At 41.9% G+C, this 21,740-nt stretch overlaps 1 protein-coding gene across 1 annotated transcript; it reads left to right on the top strand.

The window, feature by feature from the left end:
- Positions 1–2,052: 2,052 nt before the first annotated feature.
- On the top strand, positions 2,053–14,782 carry ACSL5 (acyl-CoA synthetase long chain family member 5; the record flags this gene model as incomplete). The annotated part of the gene is made up of 20 exons (XM_082486463.1): positions 2,053–2,208; positions 2,756–2,864; positions 3,508–3,572; positions 3,652–3,753; positions 4,685–4,784; positions 5,999–6,177; positions 6,877–6,909; positions 7,153–7,204; positions 7,770–7,843; positions 8,301–8,378; positions 9,340–9,474; positions 9,933–10,067; positions 10,142–10,237; positions 10,779–10,851; positions 11,763–11,851; positions 11,930–12,046; positions 12,499–12,642; positions 13,648–13,749; positions 14,131–14,202; positions 14,642–14,782. The coding sequence occupies 20 exons, from the start codon at positions 2,053–2,055 to the stop codon at positions 14,780–14,782; spliced, it is 2,052 nt and encodes a 683-aa protein (XP_082342589.1).
- Positions 14,783–21,740: the final 6,958 nt, after the last annotated feature.

Genomic DNA, 21,740 nt, shown 5'->3' with positions numbered 1-21,740 from the left:
GCTTTTTTGACACAACACTGACTTCTGTAGCTTTAAAGGATGTTGGGTTCTGACTCATATATAGCCTCATTCAGGATTGTAAGTGGACTATTGAAGACAGTTACTAAAAACCAAACAAACAAAAAACCAAAACCAAAACCTAGAAGCAAACGAGCATACAATACTTCCCAGGCTTTAGAGATATACTTGCCAACAGGCCTTTCTTTAAATTAGAAATCCATTTGGCTTATAACTGAAAATGATCCTTGACTAACTATTGGGATGCTGATTAGGTTACACTGGGATCAGACTACTGTCTGGTTTCTTTTCTCCGTGTAAGAGACTTGTGGAATCAATTGAGAATCTGAAGGCAAAAGCTTTGCTGCATTTAATAATCTTCAGGCTTTTCTCACACTTGATCAGGTGTTCTCTCTGGACTTTGAGTTCTTTGCTCCAAGCATCATTATCCTTCAGGGCCTGACGTTCAGCCTTCCTAGATGTCTTGGCACAAAGCACCTTGCGTGTGAGTCGGTGAGGAGATGAGAATACGCTGACTGAAAGCTTTTCAGTGACTTATCTGCTGCTGGATGGAGCATTTGGGGTTCGTGGGTTCTCTGATCTTTACCACAAAAAGGTCAGACAAGTGTCCTTTATTAATTTTCTGTCAAATAAGTCCACGTAACAGACAGTAGCTATTTGTGACAGTTGCACTGATCTGTCTGATTAGGCAGTGCTAATGCTAATCAGTGCTAATAAGTTATAGCAGAGGACTTTGTGCCATAGACATAATCCCCCGTTCTGTTTATTACCTCTACCATGATACTCAAGGCAACCAGGCCTTCCTGGTTTCTAGGAAATTACCTTAAAATTACTATTAAAATGAGCACAAGAGCATACTTCAACCACTAAAACTGGTACAGCTACGCAGGCATGCGGACTCTTCAGTTGCTTGCATATAACTCTATTCCCTTACTGCTGGTTGAAAAACTTCAGGTTTTTCTTATAAGAAATCCTGCTTTCTCAGTTTTTGCTTCCCTGCTCTTGAAGGAAGAGACTCCGGAGGATGAGAGCAGCAGAACTGCTTCTGTATTTCCCAGCTAGACTTCCATTGCACACACAGACTTCCAGATCACCCCTTCCAAGGGGGAAACTAACTTTGGCAGTTTTGACTTGTGCCATATCTTGTGCTGAACGCACTGTCAGTATCTGAAATATTTGTCCAGCATAGACCCTGCTTTCCAGAAAGAGCAGCTGATGAAGACACTGTTTGTTCTGCAGACTTTGATATGTTTGTTACACCTACATACAGGAAGGACTTTTTACTCGGGCATGTAGCGATAGGACAAGGGGGAATGGGTTCAAACTAGAAGAGGGCAGGTTCAAATTAAACATTAGGAAGAAGTTTTTCACTCTGAGGGTTGTAAGGCACTGGAACAGGTTTCCCAGAGAGGTTGTTGAGGCCCCATCCCTGGAGATGTTGAAGGCCAGGCTGGACGTGGCCTTGGGCAACCTGGTCTAGTGGGAGGTGTCCCTGCCTATGGCAGGGGGGTTGGAACTCGATGATCTTCAAGGTCCTTTCCAACCTAAACCATTCTATGATTCTATGATATATTTTAGCAATACCCTTCCCCTATTGGACAGCTATAACACTGAGTTTATTACTTCTGTTCCTCACATCACTGAACTGTAGGCACTTTTTTTGTTATGCTTAATCTGGGAAATTATACACTGGCTTTCCCCAGCCAGATTTTCACTCTTGAATAGAAAGAACTGACATCTGTTCCTTGTCTGATTTCATTAGGCTTCAGCTTTTTCTGGAGGTGGATGCAGCATGGATTAAGATTTATGGGGACAGGTGACTTGAGATCTCTCTTAAGAGGCTTAAAGCATTGCATAAGCATGGTTCATTATTGTACCAGGACTTTCTAGGGGCAAACTGCTGAAATTATTATTAGTACTGCTTAACAAACTACGGAAGTAACCATGGCTCGTAGGTAGTGAGTGCTTCTAACTCATGTCTACTAAGCCTCCTGTTTGTTGCAGGTTCAAATCTGGCTCCACTGATCCAGCACCATGATCTGGATACTTCAAGTCTTGTTCTCACCGCTTCCAACACCAGCACTGATTAGTCTTATTGTATTTGGAGCTGGCGTCTTCCTGTGGGTGATAAGCAGGCCAAAACCTGTTTTGCCTCCTGTTGACTTGAACAAGCAGTCAATAGGAGTTGAGGTAATACTTACTCTGCTTGTGGGCATGGGCTATTTTGGAAAAGCTTAATCTGAATACTGATCCATTCTGACTCTGGGTATCAGTGGAAACTCTCCTGTCTGATATGCACAGCCTTCTCGCCCAGGTGTACAACTCAACAGTATGGTGGGGAGAAGGGAAGTCTTAAGACACTAAGAGTAAGAACCAGTGGCTCTTGCCAACAGGGTTAGGTGGGCTTCTTAACAGATGGCCTTGGCTATCACTGACTTTTTTCTGTATTGTAATGCTTTGCATCAGCTTTGAGGCTGGTGCTAAACTACAATGACAGACTTCCTGTAACTGGGCAAGTCGTAGCAGTCCATCTTAGTCAAGGACTCTCTAATAACCTGTAACTGAATATTAATCTAGGCCATCTAGCAAATTCCTCTGCATATGACTGAGTAGATCAAAACTGGGAAGGAAAATGAGACTTCCCTAACAATGCAATGCTATTGAAATGCATTAAAGGGGATGCTGGGAGAATGGCTGAGGAACAAATGACATTGCATCTGTTCTGCACTGTTTCTAGGGAGGAGCCAGGAGAGGTGCACTCTTGACAGACAATAACCTGATTTCTTACTACTTTGAAGATGCTAAAACCTTGTATGAAGTTTTCCAGAGAGGACTGCATGCTTCTGGTAAGCTGTACATCTGCTAGTTAGTACTTGCCTATCACAAGTAAATGAAGTTATTCCAAGCTCTTTTGCCTTGCCTCTTGTCTGTAGTAATAATTCAGGCTAGCAAAAGCTTTCCTAGCCTTCTGTGGGGTGACAAGTGACCTATTTTTTTTTTTCCCCAGTTATTTAGAAGTAGTCTTAGTTGTCAGACTGGGCAAGAACAAACATCAGAAGCTTAAGATGGTAGAGTTCAGTGAAGAGTCAGCAGGTAGTACGCGTCAGAGGGGGCTGGGGGAAACACCTCTGCTTTGTCTTATGATGTGGGTTTTAGTGTAAAATTACTGCCTGCTTAAAACAGGTATGAATTTGTGTCTATGTGACTTCAGGGTTCCCATACATGGAAATATGTGATACCTTGCAATCTAATTTAAGCTCACCTGGGTTGTAAAATGGGAAAATATTACCAGATCTTGAAAATATTGCTTATAAGGATAAAGCAAACAGTCTTGGTTTGGGCAGAGTGCTTAGCTATGGACACTGTGTACTTCCATGATCCAGTCAGTTAGTCTGACTGAAAATATTTCCTGCTTGAAAGTGTTGCATTAAAGTGCTATGCAGCTTCAGTACTGAGCTTTACAGCTGCTTTTCTGAACTCTTCCATTAGGAAATGGTGACTGTTTAGGCTACAGAAAACCCAAACAACCTTATCAGTGGCTGACATATAAACAGGTGAGTATTGTACATGATGGATGAGTTTAATTTGGGATACTGTCTTGTAACACTAAAGTGGGGGAAAACTATCTTGCAGGTTTTGGACAGAGCTCAATACCTGGGATCAGGGCTTCTGCAAAAAGGATGCAAACCATCATCAGACCAGTTTATTGGCATTTTTGCGCAGAATAGGCCAGAGGTAAGCAAAAAATTGAATACCCTTTCCCAGAATATTCTGATACCTTGGGGAGAGAGGAGGGTCTGTATTTAAATAGCTTGAGGCCACGTGAGGAACAATGGCAAGCAACTGGCTTTTCCCTTGGGGTGCATCAAGAAGAGTGTGGCCAGCAGGTCAAGGGAGGTCATCCTCCCCCTCTACTCTGCCCTGGTGAGGCCACATCTGGAGTACTGTGTCCAGTTCTGGGCTCCCCAGTTCAAGAAAGACAGGGATCTGCTGGAGAGGGTACAGCACAGGGCTACAAAAATGATTAGGGGATTAGAACATCTCTTTTATGAGGAAAGACTGAGGGATTTGAGTCTTTTTAGTTTAGAGAAAAGAAGATTGAGGGGGGGATCTTATTAATGCTTATAAGTACTTAACAGGAGGGTGCCAGGGGGATGGGAACAGTCTTTTTTCAGTGGTGCCCAGTGATAGGACAAGAGGTAATGGGCACAAACTTGAACATAAGAAGTTCCATCTTAACATGAGGAGGAACTTCTTTACTTTGAGGGTGGCAGAGCACTGGAACAGGCTGTCCAGAGAGATTGTGGAGTCTCCCACTCTGGAGACACTCAAAACCCACCTGGATGCCGTCCTGTGCAACCTGCTGTAGGTGACCCTGCTCTGGCAGGCAGGTTGGACTAGATGATCTCCAGACGTCCCTTCCAACCCTGACCATTCTGTGATTCTGTGACTCCCAGTTCTCTTGTTACTGACTGAGCACATACTATGCCAGGCATGTAATCCAATGATCTTGAACCCTCACTGCTCTGAGAATCTCATGGACATGCTCCTTACACAACCCCTACTACTAATATGTGCATGGGCTAGTCAAGCTGTATGAAATCTGTAGGTAATCCTGTCTTGTGAGCTGCTAGTTTTCCTTAGCTTTGCTGTTTTCTCTCTTCAGTGGATCATTTCAGAATATGCCTGCTACACTTACTCAATGGTTGCTGTTCCACTCTATGACACTCTGGGGCCAGAGGCCATTGTATATATTGTTAACAAAGGTAAATATTGACTTCCACTATTTTGTAATGATTTCTCTAAGAAGCTTTGTTTTGAGAAGGCTGAAGTTCAAGGGAATTTTAATGCAAAAGTCAGAGTAGTCTTAACCTTACTGCTCTTATACTTTTAGACAATTTCTGTAAATGAAGCTGCTTTGTAGGGAACATGGTTCAATGTCTAGAAGAAGCCAGTGGGCTTCCTGTGTCTCCTAGTGTCTTGAGTGCAAGTCCACTGAAGACCTGCTAGATCCTGTGGACCATCCTGCAATCAGTGTTCAACTATTTGCTATCTGAGGCTTTGCAATCTTGAACTCCCACACTGCCACATAAACAGACAATGCAGACAGGCTTGCCTGCAAATTAAGACTAGATGTGTGTCTTGGTTTAAAGTTGTAGGACGTAAAGAGTGAAGGAGGGAGAGGTAAAGATATGCCTAAATCTGTTTAATCTGTCTGGTTAGGGCCTGTTGTTCTACAGAAGCAATAACTAGCATGCTGTCGTGGAAGAAGCTGGTGAGGAAGCTTGAATAAATCTTCAAACTTTCTTCTCTCAGTCTTAGGGCAGATATGTGGGGGAGTGGGGGAATATCCACTGCTGTCACAATGATCTGGGATCCAACCCATAAACAGGATTTGGCAAGCAAAATCACTTCAACAGTTATGCTGCTGAACCTTGCAAACAGGTCTTGCCTTGGGACTACACAGCTGTGACTTACTAGGCTAACAGGGAACCGGCATGTTCAGGCAAATCCAACTCCTCTACTGACTTAATGGGAGATGCTTTTGTAATTGCATGAAACTCTCTTGCACATGCAGGGGGAAGATGAGGCATTAACTCAAGAATTTTGGCTACCTCTTTCAAGCAGGTCTAAATTCTTTTAGATTTAAGGAAGATGGCTAAACCTCAACAATCAGTGAGGACAATTCTGAGGTTTTATGGCAATGCTAAAAGTTTAAATGCCGATCTTAACAGTGACTGAGGATATTTGTCTTCAGTTCCTCAGCATTTGCCCTCACTTTGAGATTCTAGCTATACAATCAGTTGGCCATTGTAGGAGGAACCTTAGCACTGTAAGCCAGCCACTGAAACCACATAAACAAATGCAAATGGCTTTAGAACAAATCAATGCTATGTTCTAAACGTATGTGCTACTTGAGCTGTCACTCACTAGCCTCATGACTTCTAAACAGACTTCTGAAATGTAATTTTTTCTATAGCTGATATAAGCTTCGTGATCTGTGACAAGCCTGATAAAGCACAGATCTTGCTTGAGAACTGTGAGCAAGAAAAGACCCCAGGCCTGAAGGCTATCATTCTCATGGACCTCTTTGATAAAGAGCTCAAGGACAGAGGCGCTAAAGTGGGAGTGGAAATTCTATCACTGCAGGAGGCTGAGGTAGGTGACTAAAGGCTTCTGCTTGACCTTGCCAGCTAGACACCTGGACCTTCTCTGGCAACAATGACACTTTAATGTAAGCATTATCCAGTTGTCACACCTGTACCTGAGTCATTTTGGAACTTGACAAAGATAGACAAATGGACTTGCAGAGTTCAAACCCCTGACTAAAGTTATGTCAATCTGTTGTGGACAGTCAGTAAGCATTAAACTGAAGACTTCCTTAGCTTAATTCACGGTGTAGTTGTAACAGGATTTATCAGGCTTCTAAGCTCGCAGTTGAGTCTAATTGAAACTGTAACGCAAATTACTGGCTGCTTTGGCATCCCAATTCTAGGCTTAACCTTCCAGATATAATGCAGAAATGTAAAGTATAAGACATGTGGCATACGTCAAATAAAATGAAATATCTCCACCCAGGACTTCCAAATTCCTTAAGTAGTTCTGGTCACTTTCTACATAATCAAATTCATGCTTTCCACAACCACAGGAGTCAGCTTTTCCAAGCTGTGTACGCTAAATTCAGGAAGACCAACTTCTCTCTCTGAATGAGACAGAGTATCAAGAGGCAAAGTAAAAAAAAAAAAAAAGTGTTGCATTTGGCATGCAATTGCATTTGACATGCAATTACCTATTCATTTACTGTTGTTGCACATCTTTCTATTGCAACTGTTAAGCTGTGTTTTCTCTCTAACACAGGAGCTGGGAAGAAACAACATCAGAGAACCAGTTGTAAGTATCTCTGGAACAGTTATAAACTTCCAAAACTAGTCTCTGAAAAAGACCTTGCCCTGAAAAGACCTCTGAAAAGACTTTGCCCTGCTGCTAGTAGAGATGGCTGGCAGGGATTTTGTTTGTATCTTGTCTTGCTGTTTCCAAACAGAATTCCTGGTTCATCTCCCTTTAGGAAGTGTATGTAAATACTGATGAGCAACATAATCCTTACTCTGACCTTATATGGCTTTTTCCCTCTAGCCTCCTAAGCCTGAAGATCTTTGCATTGTGTGTTTTACCAGTGGAACCACAGGTAAGAGAACATAGAGTGATGCTTCCTCACTAAAACAATCCCCCTGTGCTGAAAAAAATAGCTTTCTAGCACACAAAAAAAGGAAATGCTAACAACATAGAACTAAACCAGTAAATTAGAGCAGTGTCAAGCCACTACTGCAGTTTTACTTGGGACATTGCCACTACACTAAGTGCACTTAGTCAAGTGCACTAAGACTTCTTAGACATGGGGGGAAGAATAGCCAAACTCATGTTGTCTTACCCAATGAAAAATACAGGGTCTTAATGTTAGAGACTGGTCATTTAACTGTGTCTGTATTCTGATCCACAGGGGCTAGAGAAACACCCTGTTTCAGCATTCTCTATGCTACTCCTAATTCCTCTGCTGTTTCAGTAGACCTTTCCTTTATTTAATATCCATAGCTGAAAGCACATAAAATGAGGCGTATTTGTGATGTCTTAAGATAATGTATGCTATGACTGAGCCTAATAGCAAGATAGTTCAAACTGAACCGAACAAGGTATGGGAAAATGACAGCAGAAGCAGTGAGAGCCACAACTGACTTTGCTTGATCTCTCCAAAGGTAACCCTAAAGGAGCCATGCTGACACATCAAAATGTTGTTGCAAATGCTGCTGCCTTCCTCAGAAGCACAGAGGTGAGCTTCTGCTAATGGTGATCTCTAGGCTATGTCACTCAGTCGTGAAGCTAGCTTTAATGTGGACATTTTCTGCAAACCATTCACTCACAGCAAACTCATGGTTTCCTAAGTGCCCACATTTCAATGGGACAATAGTATTGCAAGAAACTGGGTTTAACCTTGAACATAAACATCTACACAGAAGTTATTCTAGAATGAGTCAGTCCTAAATGCCAAGAGTACTAAACTACCCTACTTCAAGTCTTGCCAAAACATAAAACGAATCTTGATGTAGTATGGCTGAGTTACAGCTGCAAATTTCGAAGAGGTGATGGATGAGCCTGAGTTGTTTCAGTCATTTGAAGTGTCTGTTTCAAAGTATTCAAATTGATCCAAACTTTATTCACTTTCTACTTCAGAGTAACTCAAGCAGACATAGCGAGTGCTAACCCACCTCTATTTCTTTCCCCTCTAGAACACAGTTGAGTGTACAAGTTCAGATATCGCCATGTCCTATCTCCCCTTGGCTCACATGTTTGAGAGAGTTGTACAGGTGAGTGGACTGTGTGCATGCTACTAAGCTGCTGTAGAAGATCTGGTATGTATGACTAGTTCAGGCAGTAACACTTGTTAGAAGCCATATCTAAATGGTTAAGACCATCTACCTAAAATAAAACCTCTGAACTGACTAAATAATGCCCAGATACTTCTCCTAGATATAGCTACTCTCTTCATTAAATGAAGCTTTGTTCTTCAGTCCAGCCTCACTGAGTCTGTGACTTATTAAGAAATCAGCAAGGGAAATGAAGAGCATCGAGACCTTAGTCAAACACAGTGAAAGCTAATGCTTGAAGTGGAAGCAGTTTAAGACCAGTGGATTTAGTACTCGGAGGTAAACAGTGGTACATTCTCCACTGTTTACTCTGCTGGCCTGTGTCATCCTGCCTATCTGTTTCCGAAGCTGAAGTTCTAGTTTTCCAATTAATGCACTTCCTCCAGCATGTTGTATAAGTAACACCTCCTACAGGGAATACTAGCAACTTTGTGGCAGGATCTAATTCTTCTACATTTAGTGGTCTCAGAACAGTCTTTTAACCTCAATTTCCAAAGACAGTATTTAAAATAGAATGTGTCTTGTCCTATTCCTTGTCAAGCTGTGAAATTCTTCTGTTGCCTTGTATTTAAATTTCTAGGTATCTCAAAAGATACCAAAATAGAACAGTTGTTACAAATGTGGTGAAGCTCATATTAACTGTATTCAACTATAATGTGAAGCTTTGTTTTGTGGTGCTCGTGAACTACAAAACAAAGTTGCATGCCAGAACTTCATCTATGCATCTGAGCTTCTATAGATCAAATTATAGTAAAAAGTATGATAGCCTTCTCAAAATCTATTCACACAAGAACTTTCCTACCACTGGGCACTGGAAATCATGTGGTTTTCTAGTCAAATATTTACGACTAACAAAGCTAGGAACTGTCTGTGACTAAGCTTAGTCTGGTCAATTTTTTAGACTGTGGTCTACAGCTGTGGAGCAAAAGTAGGCTTCTTCCAAGGAGACATCAAGTTGCTAACGGATGACATGAAAACCTTGAAGCCAACACTATTTCCAGTTGTACCAAGACTGCTCAATAGAATATATGACAAGGTACGTGAACAATTTTAGCTAAATTATCTTCATGTTTGTACATCTGAGCAAGCATACAAGTTTAATATTGAATCCAGCATAATATTGCCACTAGTTAATTACTCTGCAAAAGGAAGAATTCTTTAAAATCCTTTCTGAGGAGATAGAAAGAGCCTTGGGACCTGAAGGATAGGAACAGTGTAACGAGTCATGACTGGACTGAGTCTGTTGCTGTTCAGAGACGAAGCTTGTTCACCTTTGGAAAGCAAATGAAGCAAGTGTAAAGCTACTGCCCAACGCTGTGGCTGAAGTATGTCAGCAGTAACACAAATTAGTATTGCCCCTTGGTTCATCTCCTATACCATGGCAAGAGCGAAGACAGACCCTAGAACATTAAAGTAAGATATGGTGCCTCCTAACAAAGCGAGAACTGGAGGTACAAATGTGAGTTGAGCAGTCACCACTACTTCTCCTTGCAGATACAAAGTGGTGCAAAGAGCCCAGTGAAACGTTGCCTGTTAAACTTTGCTGTGATTATGAAGATGGCTGAAATAAAACAGGGAATAATTCGAAATGACAGCATTTGGGATAAGCTAATCTTCAAACGAGTTCAGGTAAGTTACTCTAAGTGTAAGTAAGCTGAGCATTGTAGTACTGGAGGATCTGATGGCTTCTATTTCACTTGTAGGAAAACATGGGTGGAAGAGTGCGTATAATGGTAACAGGCGCGGCCCCTATATCTCCCTCTGTCCTGACATTTCTTAGAGCAGCACTGGGCTGTCAGGTAAGCTGAGTTTTTTCTTAAAGTAAGACCTGTTTGATTATGCCCAAATAAGTGACCAATGATACAGCTGTGGTCCAGCCCAACTTGATTACTGGGGAGATTGCTGTCAGTCTTCGGTATTTACAGGCTGCTTGATTTGAGTTAATCATAAGAGGAACAAAATTCTGCAGGGCTGGCTTCCAACTACACTACCAAAAAACTATCCTGTAGGCTCTGGGAAGAGGAATAGAGCAGCAGAAATAGGAACATGCAGCACTTAAAGTCAGGCAGCTGCCTCTGAGCTTTGTGGCTTATCTGGACAGTCAATGAGCTCCCAATGCAGTACATTTGAAAACAGAGTTCAGAGAGAGGTGACCAAAGCAAGGCTTGCATAGGTGAACTTGAAGAATATCTGGTTACACCAATAAGACCAAGAAGTCTTAAAGGCTAAGATTGTCTTGGCTTCTCTTCCTAAGAAGAATTAAGCATAGGCATAGTTGAAACTGAGCTCTTTCATGTCAAAGACTTAATGTTCAAAGAATATTCATCCTTCCTCACACAGATCTTTGAAGCTTATGGCCAGACTGAATGCTCAGCTGGATGTACTTTTTCAATGCCTGGAGACTGGACAACAGGTATGGTAGTTGAGACTTGGAAACTCTCCCACAGCTGTCAACAGAAAGTGGCACTCAAGCTATAGGCGCTCTACCGCTTTTAGTTCAATGAAAGTTAAATCCTGGGTACTTAATCTCAAAGTGATTCTTGGTAGGAACAGCCATGTATATGCTTAATAGGTACCAAAATTCTTGACTCAAGTAGGTGTGAATCTCTCGTGTACGGTGACATAGACCAGCTTAAACCCTTTCCCAGTGTACAGGAAAGGAGTGTCTGTACAGAGCTAAGCAAACTGGATAAGGACTTCCCAAATGGATTTAAGAAACGAGCTTTAGCTCCCAAATAACTTGTGTTACCGAGAGAACTATGACTAAAATATCAGACATGATACTTGAGTATTTTCCTGAAGGACTACCTGACCCTGAAGACTTAGCTTTCATCTTAGTAAGGATGTTTTTAATATTGGGTATTCTAAATTCAAGCTCAAGTCACCATCTCTGAGACCACAATAACTTCAGAGCATAATGAGGATGAAATGAAAATGAACGCCAGGGTCTGTGAGGGAATTCTGTCGAGGCAAGTGTGGTACATGGTTGGTGTGGTCGATTGATTACACCAATAAATGGCTCTACGCATTGAGGCTTAGCTGCTACTTATTCTGCATTAACTGTCTGAAAATAGCATTACAATAATTTTCTTGAACATGTCAGATTCCTTTATACAGTACTGGTTCTTGCTAAAACAGTGAATGAAGAGCCATTAAGTATCTACTATCACTGAAGTCTTTCAGTGTAGGGGGCACCTGAGTTCTCCCATCTTCAAGACCTAGTCTTTCTAGCTTTAGATCAAATAAGGACAACTGCTAGCAGAATCCCCAAAACATAACTGTCCTTGTTTGTTGTCCCCCCTCTCCCCCCCCCCCCTCCCCCAGGCCATGTTGGAGCCCCTCTGGCTTGTAATATCATAAAACTAGATGATGTGGAAGAAATGAACTACTTCTCTTCTAACAATGAAGGCGAGGTAGGTACCATGTCGTGTGTGTCAGGAAATACGGAAACATATGGCTTGGTGACTAATAAATTTCTGTGCTTCCTATAGGTTTGCATTAAAGGACCAAATGTGTTCAAGGGTTATCTGAAAGACCCTGAGAAGACAGCAGAAGCAATTGATAAAGATGGCTGGCTTCACACTGGAGACATAGGGAAATGGTTGCCAGTGAGTAATTGCTTAGTACGAACCATGCCTTGGATGTGAATTCCTGGCTAGTTTACAGTAACCTGAAAAGCTGGAGAAGTGAATTCTAGGATAAAAGCCCCACGTGGTATTTTGTTATCATTCACCAAGTAACTCCAGGCAAAGCTCCAAAGACTAATTAGGTTACAAGATCTCAAATAACATGTGCTAGACCAGTAGTTAAGACTATGTCAATTCCACAGTGAAGAACAACAAGCTGTCTTGCTTTCGGTTAGAAGAGAATAAAGGAGCTGTCTAATCATGTCCTGAGCTAACTGGAGAAATTAGACAAAATGCCCTTTTCTCTGTAGAGAGCAAAGACCAGTTCCAAACTAGCACATGCCTTTCATACAACAAAACCAAACCTATTATCTTCTACTTCTTATAGAAGCAAGACAGACTTGAAACTAATGACCTCCACCTTTAACTTCTAGAATGGAACGCTGAAAATCATTGATAGGAAGAAGAATATATTTAAACTTGCACAAGGAGAATACATTGCTCCAGAGAAGATAGAAAATGTCTATATCAGAAGTGCTCCTGTAGCCCAGGTCTTTGTACATGGGGAAAGCCTGAGGGTAAGTGATGTCAGGAGTGAGCATCCTGTAAGATTCCTCCTACAATGAGTTCTGGAAGATCAGGGCACAAATGTATGCATTTACAAGAGTCCTTGGAAAAGACCTGTTCCCAATAGTGCCATGTTTATAGGAATATCCTTTCAGACCTATAGCCTTCCCAATTGACAGCAAAAAAAAAAAAAAAAAAAAGGAGATGTTGGGATCGAGCTGCAAGCTGGGTAAAGTCTAATTACATACTTGTATGGGATTAGTATGTCAGGTCAGCTCTGTACAGTTTAGAATCACAGAATAGTTTGGTTTGGAAGGGAACTCTGAAGGTCATGTAGTCCAACCCATGTGCAATGAGCAGGGACATGCTCAACTAGATCGGGTTGCTCAGAACACTCTCCAGCCTGACCTTGAATATTTCCAGGGATGGGGCATCGACCACCTCTCTGGGCAACATGGGCCAGTGTTTCATCAACTTCATTGTAAAAAATGTCTTCCTTGTATCTAGTCTAAATCTACCCTTTTCTAGTTTAAAGCCATTACCCTTTGTCCTATTGCAACAGGCCCTGCTAAAAAGCTTGTCCCCATCTTTCTTATAACCCTCTTCAAGTACTGAAATGCCACAATAAGGTCTCCCCAGAGCCTTCTCTTCTCCAGGATGAACAACCCCAACTCTCTCAGCCTTTCTTCACAGGACGGGTGTTTCTCCACTCCTTTGCCCCAGAGACGTCACCTATGCTAGCAGAGACCAGTCTTCAATCTGTAAACCAGCCAAAAGTAATTGCTGGAGCATTCAGCACACATAACAAACTGCATTAGTACTTCAATTACTGCTGTCAGAACTCAGATAAATGACTTGAAAGTCCTTGTAGCTACCTTCCAAACTCTGGAAATGGATGTGGATGTGGATGTGGCTTGTTATAGAGACACTGTCCACAATCAAGTTCACATAGACAATCAAATTAACTTCAGATGACTTATCTCGGTCTCAAAATGACTACTTCCAATTGTTTTCAGTCTTTTCTAATAGGTATAGTGGTTCCTGATCCTGAGACACTTCCAGAATTTGCAGCAAAACTGGGAATAAAAGGTTCCTATGAAGATATCTGCAAAAATCCAGTGAGTGGCTTTGGTTTTAGTGGGTTATAGATAGAATTTAATTATGAAGCCCAGTCTTGCATTGCTTTGACTTCATTCTACCCACCTTTTTTGTAAATTAAACTGGCTTAATGCTGGGTGAGTCACGCAAGCAGCTGTACAGTAAAAACTGGAACTAAGTATAGGGGTGTCTATGTTTCGAGGGCTATCAGTGCTTCTTTTCCAATGAAAAGATAGACATGATGTCATAGTGGCCTTAATATAAAAAATCTTGAACGTTGAAATACGTACATGTATTCTTGCCAACCTCATTTTTCACGGCCTGGGTAATGGGTATGGTCTTGAGTTGCAATTACAAAATGGCAGCTTTACCCACTCTGCTCCTGCTCTGTTATTTTCTAGGCAGTGAAGAAAGCTATTTTAGAAGATATGACCAGACTGGGGAAAGAGGCTGGTCTTAAATCCTTTGAACAAGTGAGTACTTCTAAATCCTGCTTGTCACAAGCACCTGTATTGCGAATGCAATGGCTGGAAAGTCTTCATTCCTGTTGACTGTGCCAGGATGGGACCCAAGAAAACTGCCCCAGACAACTGATTGCAGTAGGCGGTGAAACATTGACTGGCTGTCTGTCTCTTGACCAAGAGACAGGTGGCTGTAAAGGGCAATAGTCACAATTGCCGTGAGATGGAGTAGAGGTTCACCATAGGCTGCAGGAGCTGTACTGTAGTTCCAGCGTATCCTCTGCTGTGTCTGCCAAAAGGAGATTGACTTACATCAAAGAACAGTTTAGTTATTGGACCTCCTGAGACTAAGTGAGTTCTTACACTGAGCTCAAGGAAGCTGTGAAGAACTGTTGCTTGTCCTCTAAGTAATTATGCAAGTGTCACATGCTAAAGTACTTTCTTTTAATAGGTTAAAGACCTGTACATCCACACAGAGATGTTCTCAGTAGAAAATGGACTCTTGACACCAACACTGAAGGCAAAACGAGCAGAACTCGTTAAAGTCTTTGAGAAGCAGATTGAGGCCCTCTATTCAAGTACGCAGGAATAAGTGGTCAGTTTAAATTAAACTGCATGGAGTATCCAAGCAAATCTGTGACACTACATGATCTGTGGAGAACACACACGTGAGTGGAGGGGAGCAAGAACTTAAATATATTGTTTCTGGTATCCTGGGAAAAATGACTTTCAGATGAAGATGGCTGTAGTACAACTGACAAGTGGCAGTGTTCACATCTTGCAGGACTAAGCATCAGCTATCTAGGCGAAGCCTGAACTTTCACCTTCCTTGGACTGTGACTGAAGTGCAAAAACACTCTAGAGACTCAGCCTTTAAGAGGCAGCAGTGTGAACTTCTCCCTGCAAAAAGCAAATCTTGTTTTCCTCCTCCAACTATGAACTCCATTATGACTTTTGTGAATTGCAATCAGACTGACCTCTTTCATGCAGTTACATGTTTGGGCAGGGGCAGGAGCAGGGGGGGAGCAGGGGAGATGGTTAAAAAAAACAAGTGCAGCAAAATAACACTTCCGTTTCCACTCAGGATGCTATAACCTGTCTCAACTCAAGATGTCACAAGATGAATTGGTGCTTAACACCTGTTCAGCAAATAAAGAAGTGAATTTCCTGTCCCAAGTACTGGACCACACAGTACAGGTTGTTTTTAATGAAAATGAGTAGTCTGCCATCAACTGGTTTACAAAGTACCTGTCTAAAGCAAACACAGTTTATACTCTAGCATGGGAGGCACTGGATCAGTTCTTCACATGTTCTCAAACGCAATGGCAGTTACAAAGCCTCTATACTTATGAATTTTTGCCTGATAAATGGAAAGCTTTAGCTGTCATTCCTAAGGGTATAGGATGTAATAAACTGTAACTGCACAATCAAACCAAAGCCTGTGTGTGACTTGTTTCTCTGCCGCAACCAGACTGTCAGCGGAAAGGTTTACTGCTGCCGGTTCTGTATAGCTGCAGGTATCACATAACTGCTGCAGAAAGCTACCTTGTTTATAAGACAGTGCCAGCCCAGATGTTGCTCCTTTACTCAAGTTGCCTTTTCTTGTAGTAAGGTAGTATGTGCTGAAGACTTCAGGACAAATTCATTCTTCCAGCTCAGCCTATCACACAAAATAAGGCCTTATTTTCTAAGGCTAAAGCTGTTTCTTTAGAAAACTATGTGGCAAGATGAGTACTGTCTCTATTTTTAGAAACATGCCTTCAATTACTGTATGTTGTCTCTGCTGACAGTTCCTCCCTGTCCCTATAGTAGTGTGCTGTATCAGTCCCAAAGGCAATGTAGCGCTAATGAGGATGTAACATGGGGGAGGAGTACATGTAGCTTTTCTATACCAGTTCTCCTTGTCTGTGCCAGATTCTTACAGCTAGTGGCTATTCCTCTCTGTATTTGATGCTCTTGGTCAGATATCCCAAAAAGAAAGCAACCAGTAGATTTGATGGTCAGGAAAGACTCAACTCTTGCTCTGAGGCATCTCTAGCTTTGACTAGTAAAAACAACTGACCCTATTCTGTTTCCAGTCTAGGCCCAAAGACCTTGACATTTCCTGGTAACTGCTCTGTCACTTATTGTGCTTGTCATAACCTGAGGCTATAAAGGCTTCTAAGACTCTGAAAATGCATCTAACTATGCTGCTTATCTTTCCCATGTTTCCTTAAAGCAATATGTGACTTAAAATTTACTGATGGCTTAATCTTTTCCCCCAGGTGAGACTGGGGAGAAAGAGGGGAACGAAAGGGAAGAAGAAATGTATACTTAAACTCACTGTGGGTTCTGATGAGCAATTCAGTTGAGGACAGTAAGTCTAGTGCCACCAAGATCTGTATAAACTCGAGGCTGAATGCTGTGATGCCACCTGCTGCAATGCCTGGAAAGTACCTTGTTCATTCCATCAACAAGTGAAACTCTCTCTATAGAGATGAGTTTGGCTGCTGAAGCCCAGCACTCTGTGGTGGGCCCTTCAACTAGCAGTGTTCAGATACCAACCATAGTGCTTCATTCCAGATTTCTTCTTTGTGGAGTGGGTAGAGAATGCTTACTTTTCCCTGGTGCATCTCAGAAACTAGTAACTTTTACAGGTCAATTTCTAATACAATAGAGATGCTTTCTCTTTTGGAAGAGAATTTCAATCTCTGAAATTGGTTTACTCGTAATGGCAATTAAGCCTCTTCTCGCCGTGGCAAACTACAGTGCTTTAGATTTTTCACGTCTGTTGCATCAGCTAGTAGCTGAATTGGATGAGTTATGGCACCGTCTGTCCAATAAACCATATATAATAATTCAAGTGTAAATTGGTCTGAAACTAGTCTCTTGGGTGCTGCTTCTGCCATATGTACTGCTTCCACAACACAGATCTAGAGTGAAAACAGGAGTAATTTAAGCATGCTTGCATTGAAACGATGCAAAAAATTATTTCAAGATATTGAGAACTAGAGAAAGCTACCAACAGCAGGCTTGAAGCACTGTAATACCCAGTGAACAAAGATTTGAGGCAAGGATGGCTATAGGTGCAATGAAGTTTACATTGCTGCAACTTTTTTCCCCAGAATACAGGGATTGGAGCTAAAAATAACATCTAGTCTTCTCTACTTGCTTTAAAAACCTTCTATCTAGTAGCTATCCATTCCAAAATGATCCATTTGGATTGCAACACAGATGTACATACATGCTGAATAACAAGCGATACCATGACTAATAAAGATTTACATAAGGCAGATATTTAATACTAATATTGATAATATTTCCTTTTACTTAACAGATTGGAAACGACCCTCATATGTACTACACAAGGAATTAGACTCATAGAATCATAGAATGGTTTAGGTTGGAAGGAACCTTGAGATCATCTAGTTCCAACTCCCCTGCCATGGGCAGGGACACCTTCCACTACACCAGGTTGCTCAAAGCCCCATCCAGCCTGGCCTTGAACTCCTCCAGGGATGGGGCATCCACAGGTTCTCTGGGCAGCCTGTGCCAGTGCCTCACCACCTCAAAGTGAAAAATTTCTTCCTAATATCTAATCTAAATCTACCTTTTTCCATTTTGAAGCCATTCCCCCTCGTCCTATCACTACATGCCCTAGTAAAAAGTCCCTCCCCAGCTCATAGGAGAGGTGCTCCAGCCCTCTGATCATCTTTGCGGCTCTCTTCTGGACCCGCTCCAACAGGTCCATGTCTTTCCTATGTTGGGGGCTCCAGAGCTGGACACAGTACTCCAGGTGTGGTCTCACCAGAGTAGAGAAGAGGGGCAGAATCACTTCCCTTGACCTGCTGGCCACACTTCTGATGCAGCCCATGATACGATCCGCCTTCTGGGCTGCGATTGTGCATTGCCAGCTCATGTTGACCTTCTCATCAATCAGCACCCCCAGGTCCTTTTCCTCGGGACTGCTCTCAATCCATTCTCTGCTGAGCCTGTATTTGTGCTTGGGATTGCCCTGACCCAGATGTAGGACCTCGCACGTGGCCTTGATGAACTTCATGAGGTTGGCATGGGCCCACCTCTCCAGCCTGTCCAGGTTCCTCTGGAAGGCATCCCTCTCCTCCAGTGTGTGTACCTCGCCACACAGCTTGGTATCATCGGCAAACTTGCTGAGGGTGTGCTCAATCCCACTGTCCATGTCACTGACAAAGATGTTGAACTGCACAGGTCCCAGTACCAACCCCTGAGGAACACCACTCATCACTGGTCTCCACTTGGACATCGAGCCATTGACTGCAACTCTTTGAGTGCAAATGTCCAGACAGTTCTTTATCCATCCAACAGTGGTCCATCTGTCAAATCCGTGTCTCTCCAATTTAGAGACCAGGATATTGTGTGGGACAGTGTCAAACGCTCTGCACAAGTCCAGGTAGATGACATCAGTTGCTCTTCCCTTGTCCACTGCCACTGTAACCCCTAATAGAAGGCCATCAAATTTTTCAGGCATGACTTGCCCTTGGTGAAGCCATGCTGGCTGCTACCAATCACCTCATTTTCCATGTGCCTTAGCAGAGTTTCCAGAAGGATCTGCTCCATGATCTTGCTGGGCACAGAGGGGAGACTGCCCAGCCTGTAGTTCCCCAGGTCTTCCTTTTTTCCCTTTTGAAAATCGGGGTTATGTTTCCTCTTTTCCAGTTGGCAGGAACCTCACCAGACTGCCACAACTTCTCACATGTGACGGATAGTGGCTTAGCAACTTAGATTGCCTGATTTAGGCTCTCCAAATTATGGAAGACTTGTATACCAAAATACAATTTGTTAAACACATCTTTCAATCTCTATGTAACAAGCCCTGTACTTGCAACTTAATTACTGGTTAGTCTCTTTTGGTCCTTATCCTGAAAGCAAGTGTTCAGAGGGAAATATTGAATCTTAATTCATCATTTGGCTTTAACGAGATCCTTATAATCAATGCCCTCAAAACAGATCTAGAATTATTAACTAATGCTATAACTAGGAAACTCAACTGTAAAAAACAGATAACCTGCAAATCCCTGGCTTCCAAACCTGGGAAGTTCTCTTTTCTCCTCCTGGTCGCTACTTTGCATTTGAAAAACTAACTGTATGGGAGATGCTTAAACTCTAGCGTGAGCTTGTATTCGCTCAACTCTTAAGATCTGGATTAAAATCAGAAGCCTCTTGGCTAAGACTATTGAGAACTATTTCATTGTTGATTTTTACTATTGGTAATCACCTCAAAGTTACCAGGCATGAGAATACCAAAGCTAGGCTTTTGCACAGCCTGTTGTATATGGTAATCTAGCCCCTTCCTCATTAGGAACCAAGACACCTGGCACAGACAGTGGCTTTACTCTGCAAAGGAAAGTCTCTTTAGATTGGAGGCCAAAGCGAGGGCAGGTGCGTAGAAAGCAAAATTTTCATTGATTTGGTGGTTGAACAGGCTGCCCGAGATGTCCGTTTAGCATGGCCAGTATTGTCTGCTTTTATGACAGATTCTATTTTGGTGCAAAAACTGCCTAAACCAAAGCAGGTGGCTATTTCTATTAGCCTATTTCATTGTTTTCCTTTAAACAGGAGGGCAGGGTTCCACTTCAGTACGTAGTTACCCTTACTTTCCATCATACTAGAGCCCCAGCCAGCCTAGTGTGGTATTGCAAGTCTAGACTTGCTGTTAGATGATGGAAAGGATGCCAAGCTCAAAATTTTAGATACAAATAGTAATTTTTCCCCAGGGAAAAACAAGAGATAGTTTAATAGAGCTAACTGCTGTGTGAAAAAGACACTTGCTTTTTGCTTCCCTCAGACCTGGCTTCTCCAGGGATTTGAACCTAAAAGAAAATCTGATGAATCACTGCAGAACACAGAACAGCGCCAAATCTATACCTGTTCCTTTCCTTAATAAACAAAAGCAAAATGCACGGAGTGGGGAATGATGAAGAAAAATAAAAGGTAGAATGGACTGGCAGAAAAGAAGGAAAAGAAAATCTACTAGTATTAAGTATCAGAGTTCCTCAGAGGTGGTTTTTCTTTAAAGTTCGTGCTCCAATACAGTTTTCAGCAATGAAAAGACAGCTTGTATTTTCTTGGCTGTAGAATCTCTAAATGCCTTTAGGAGGTATGCATTTTGTTTCAGCTGATTCTTTGTAGGCAAGCGCTGCTGAGTGAAGGTGTCGTAATGGTAAATGTGCTACAAAAGGGATGAGGTGGGACCAAAGTCAAGATGAGAGCTTAAAAAGAAAAGCATATAAAGTCCATTTCAGTTTGTAAGTGCACTTCTGAATCAGAGCTCCTGAGCACACTCTGGGCACTTTCACAGTGCAGTGATCTTGGTATGCAAAATTCTGCTCAGATGAAAGCTGAAATCCAATTGAAGATGCTCTTCAACCACTAAAAGATATCCAGCTCCCTATAAACAGACCACATCTTACATGAATTCCCCTCCTAATAGCTAACAATCAACTGTGATCATTAGTGCTGTTAATCTGTTCCTATTACACTGTTAATTGCTGCCTGCTAATATAGATAGTAGCTATTTTATAATTTCAAAGTCAAGAACAAGAGGTCCTTAGTTGCCAGCTTCCTCAGCTGGAAGACAAGCTTATCTTTGTTTAGTTCAAGACTCCACAGACACTGAACAGAAACTACTGCAGTTGAGACTAAGAGTATTTCATGCAGTTTGAAGGTTTTCATATTAATTTCTAAAATTAGAACTCACATCCTGCTGAGTTATGGTCTTTCACCTCTAATGAAGCCTGCTTCTAGAAAATAGTGCTTTGATTTCAAAAGGGGCAAAGCACTCACTTGCAATCTTCTGGCACTACTGGAACTCCCAATTGCCACAGCTCATAATCAGCCTTGGATTATGGCTCACCATGAGCACTAACGCACAGCAGGCTGGAAATAACAAAAAAGTGGCTTTGTGCTGGAGATAAAGATTCTGAGTAGAAGTATACAGGAGTAATGCTGGCTTGTCCTTATGTAGTTATTTCTATAAACACTTAATATAGTTTAAGAAATGCTCATCTAGCTGAGATTACTCATACAGGTGGAGGTAAATCAGTTGTTACTTTAAAATAGTAATTTGCAAAAGGTCTCAAAATGTGACATGCAACTAGACTATGAGAGAACAAAACAACCTGCTGCATTTAGGACACATTTAGAAAGCCTTCAGCTGGTACAGGTTACTCCATTTTAAGGTCTTCCTTCTAATAATCCATACCAGATGCTAAATAAAAATGCTTTAGGAAAGGTGTTAATCACTTAGCAACTAGGTTCACAAACATGCCTGGTACTACTGCTTCCTTTCACTCTAAGATAGATCAAGAACTCTAGTCTCTTGGGTGCATGCTCAGATTTCATAGGGAACAGATAAAGCTGGCTATATTTTTTGCCATTAAAAGCACAGAATGTTCTTATAAGCAAGAGCTGAAGTCTTTCTAACCTTGGAAAGCAATTTATAACACTGAAATCTTTACTTCCCAGTCAGTTCACATTGCCATGCCTACAAACAAGTTCTTGTAGGTCTAAGAACAATTAAATCCACAAGTGAA

This window comes from Vanellus vanellus (assembly GCF_965231255.1).
Source record: "Vanellus vanellus genome assembly, chromosome: 7".
NCBI lineage: Eukaryota > Metazoa > Chordata > Aves > Charadriiformes > Charadriidae > Vanellus > Vanellus vanellus.
This window is presented reverse-complemented; position numbering and strand designations above follow the sequence as displayed.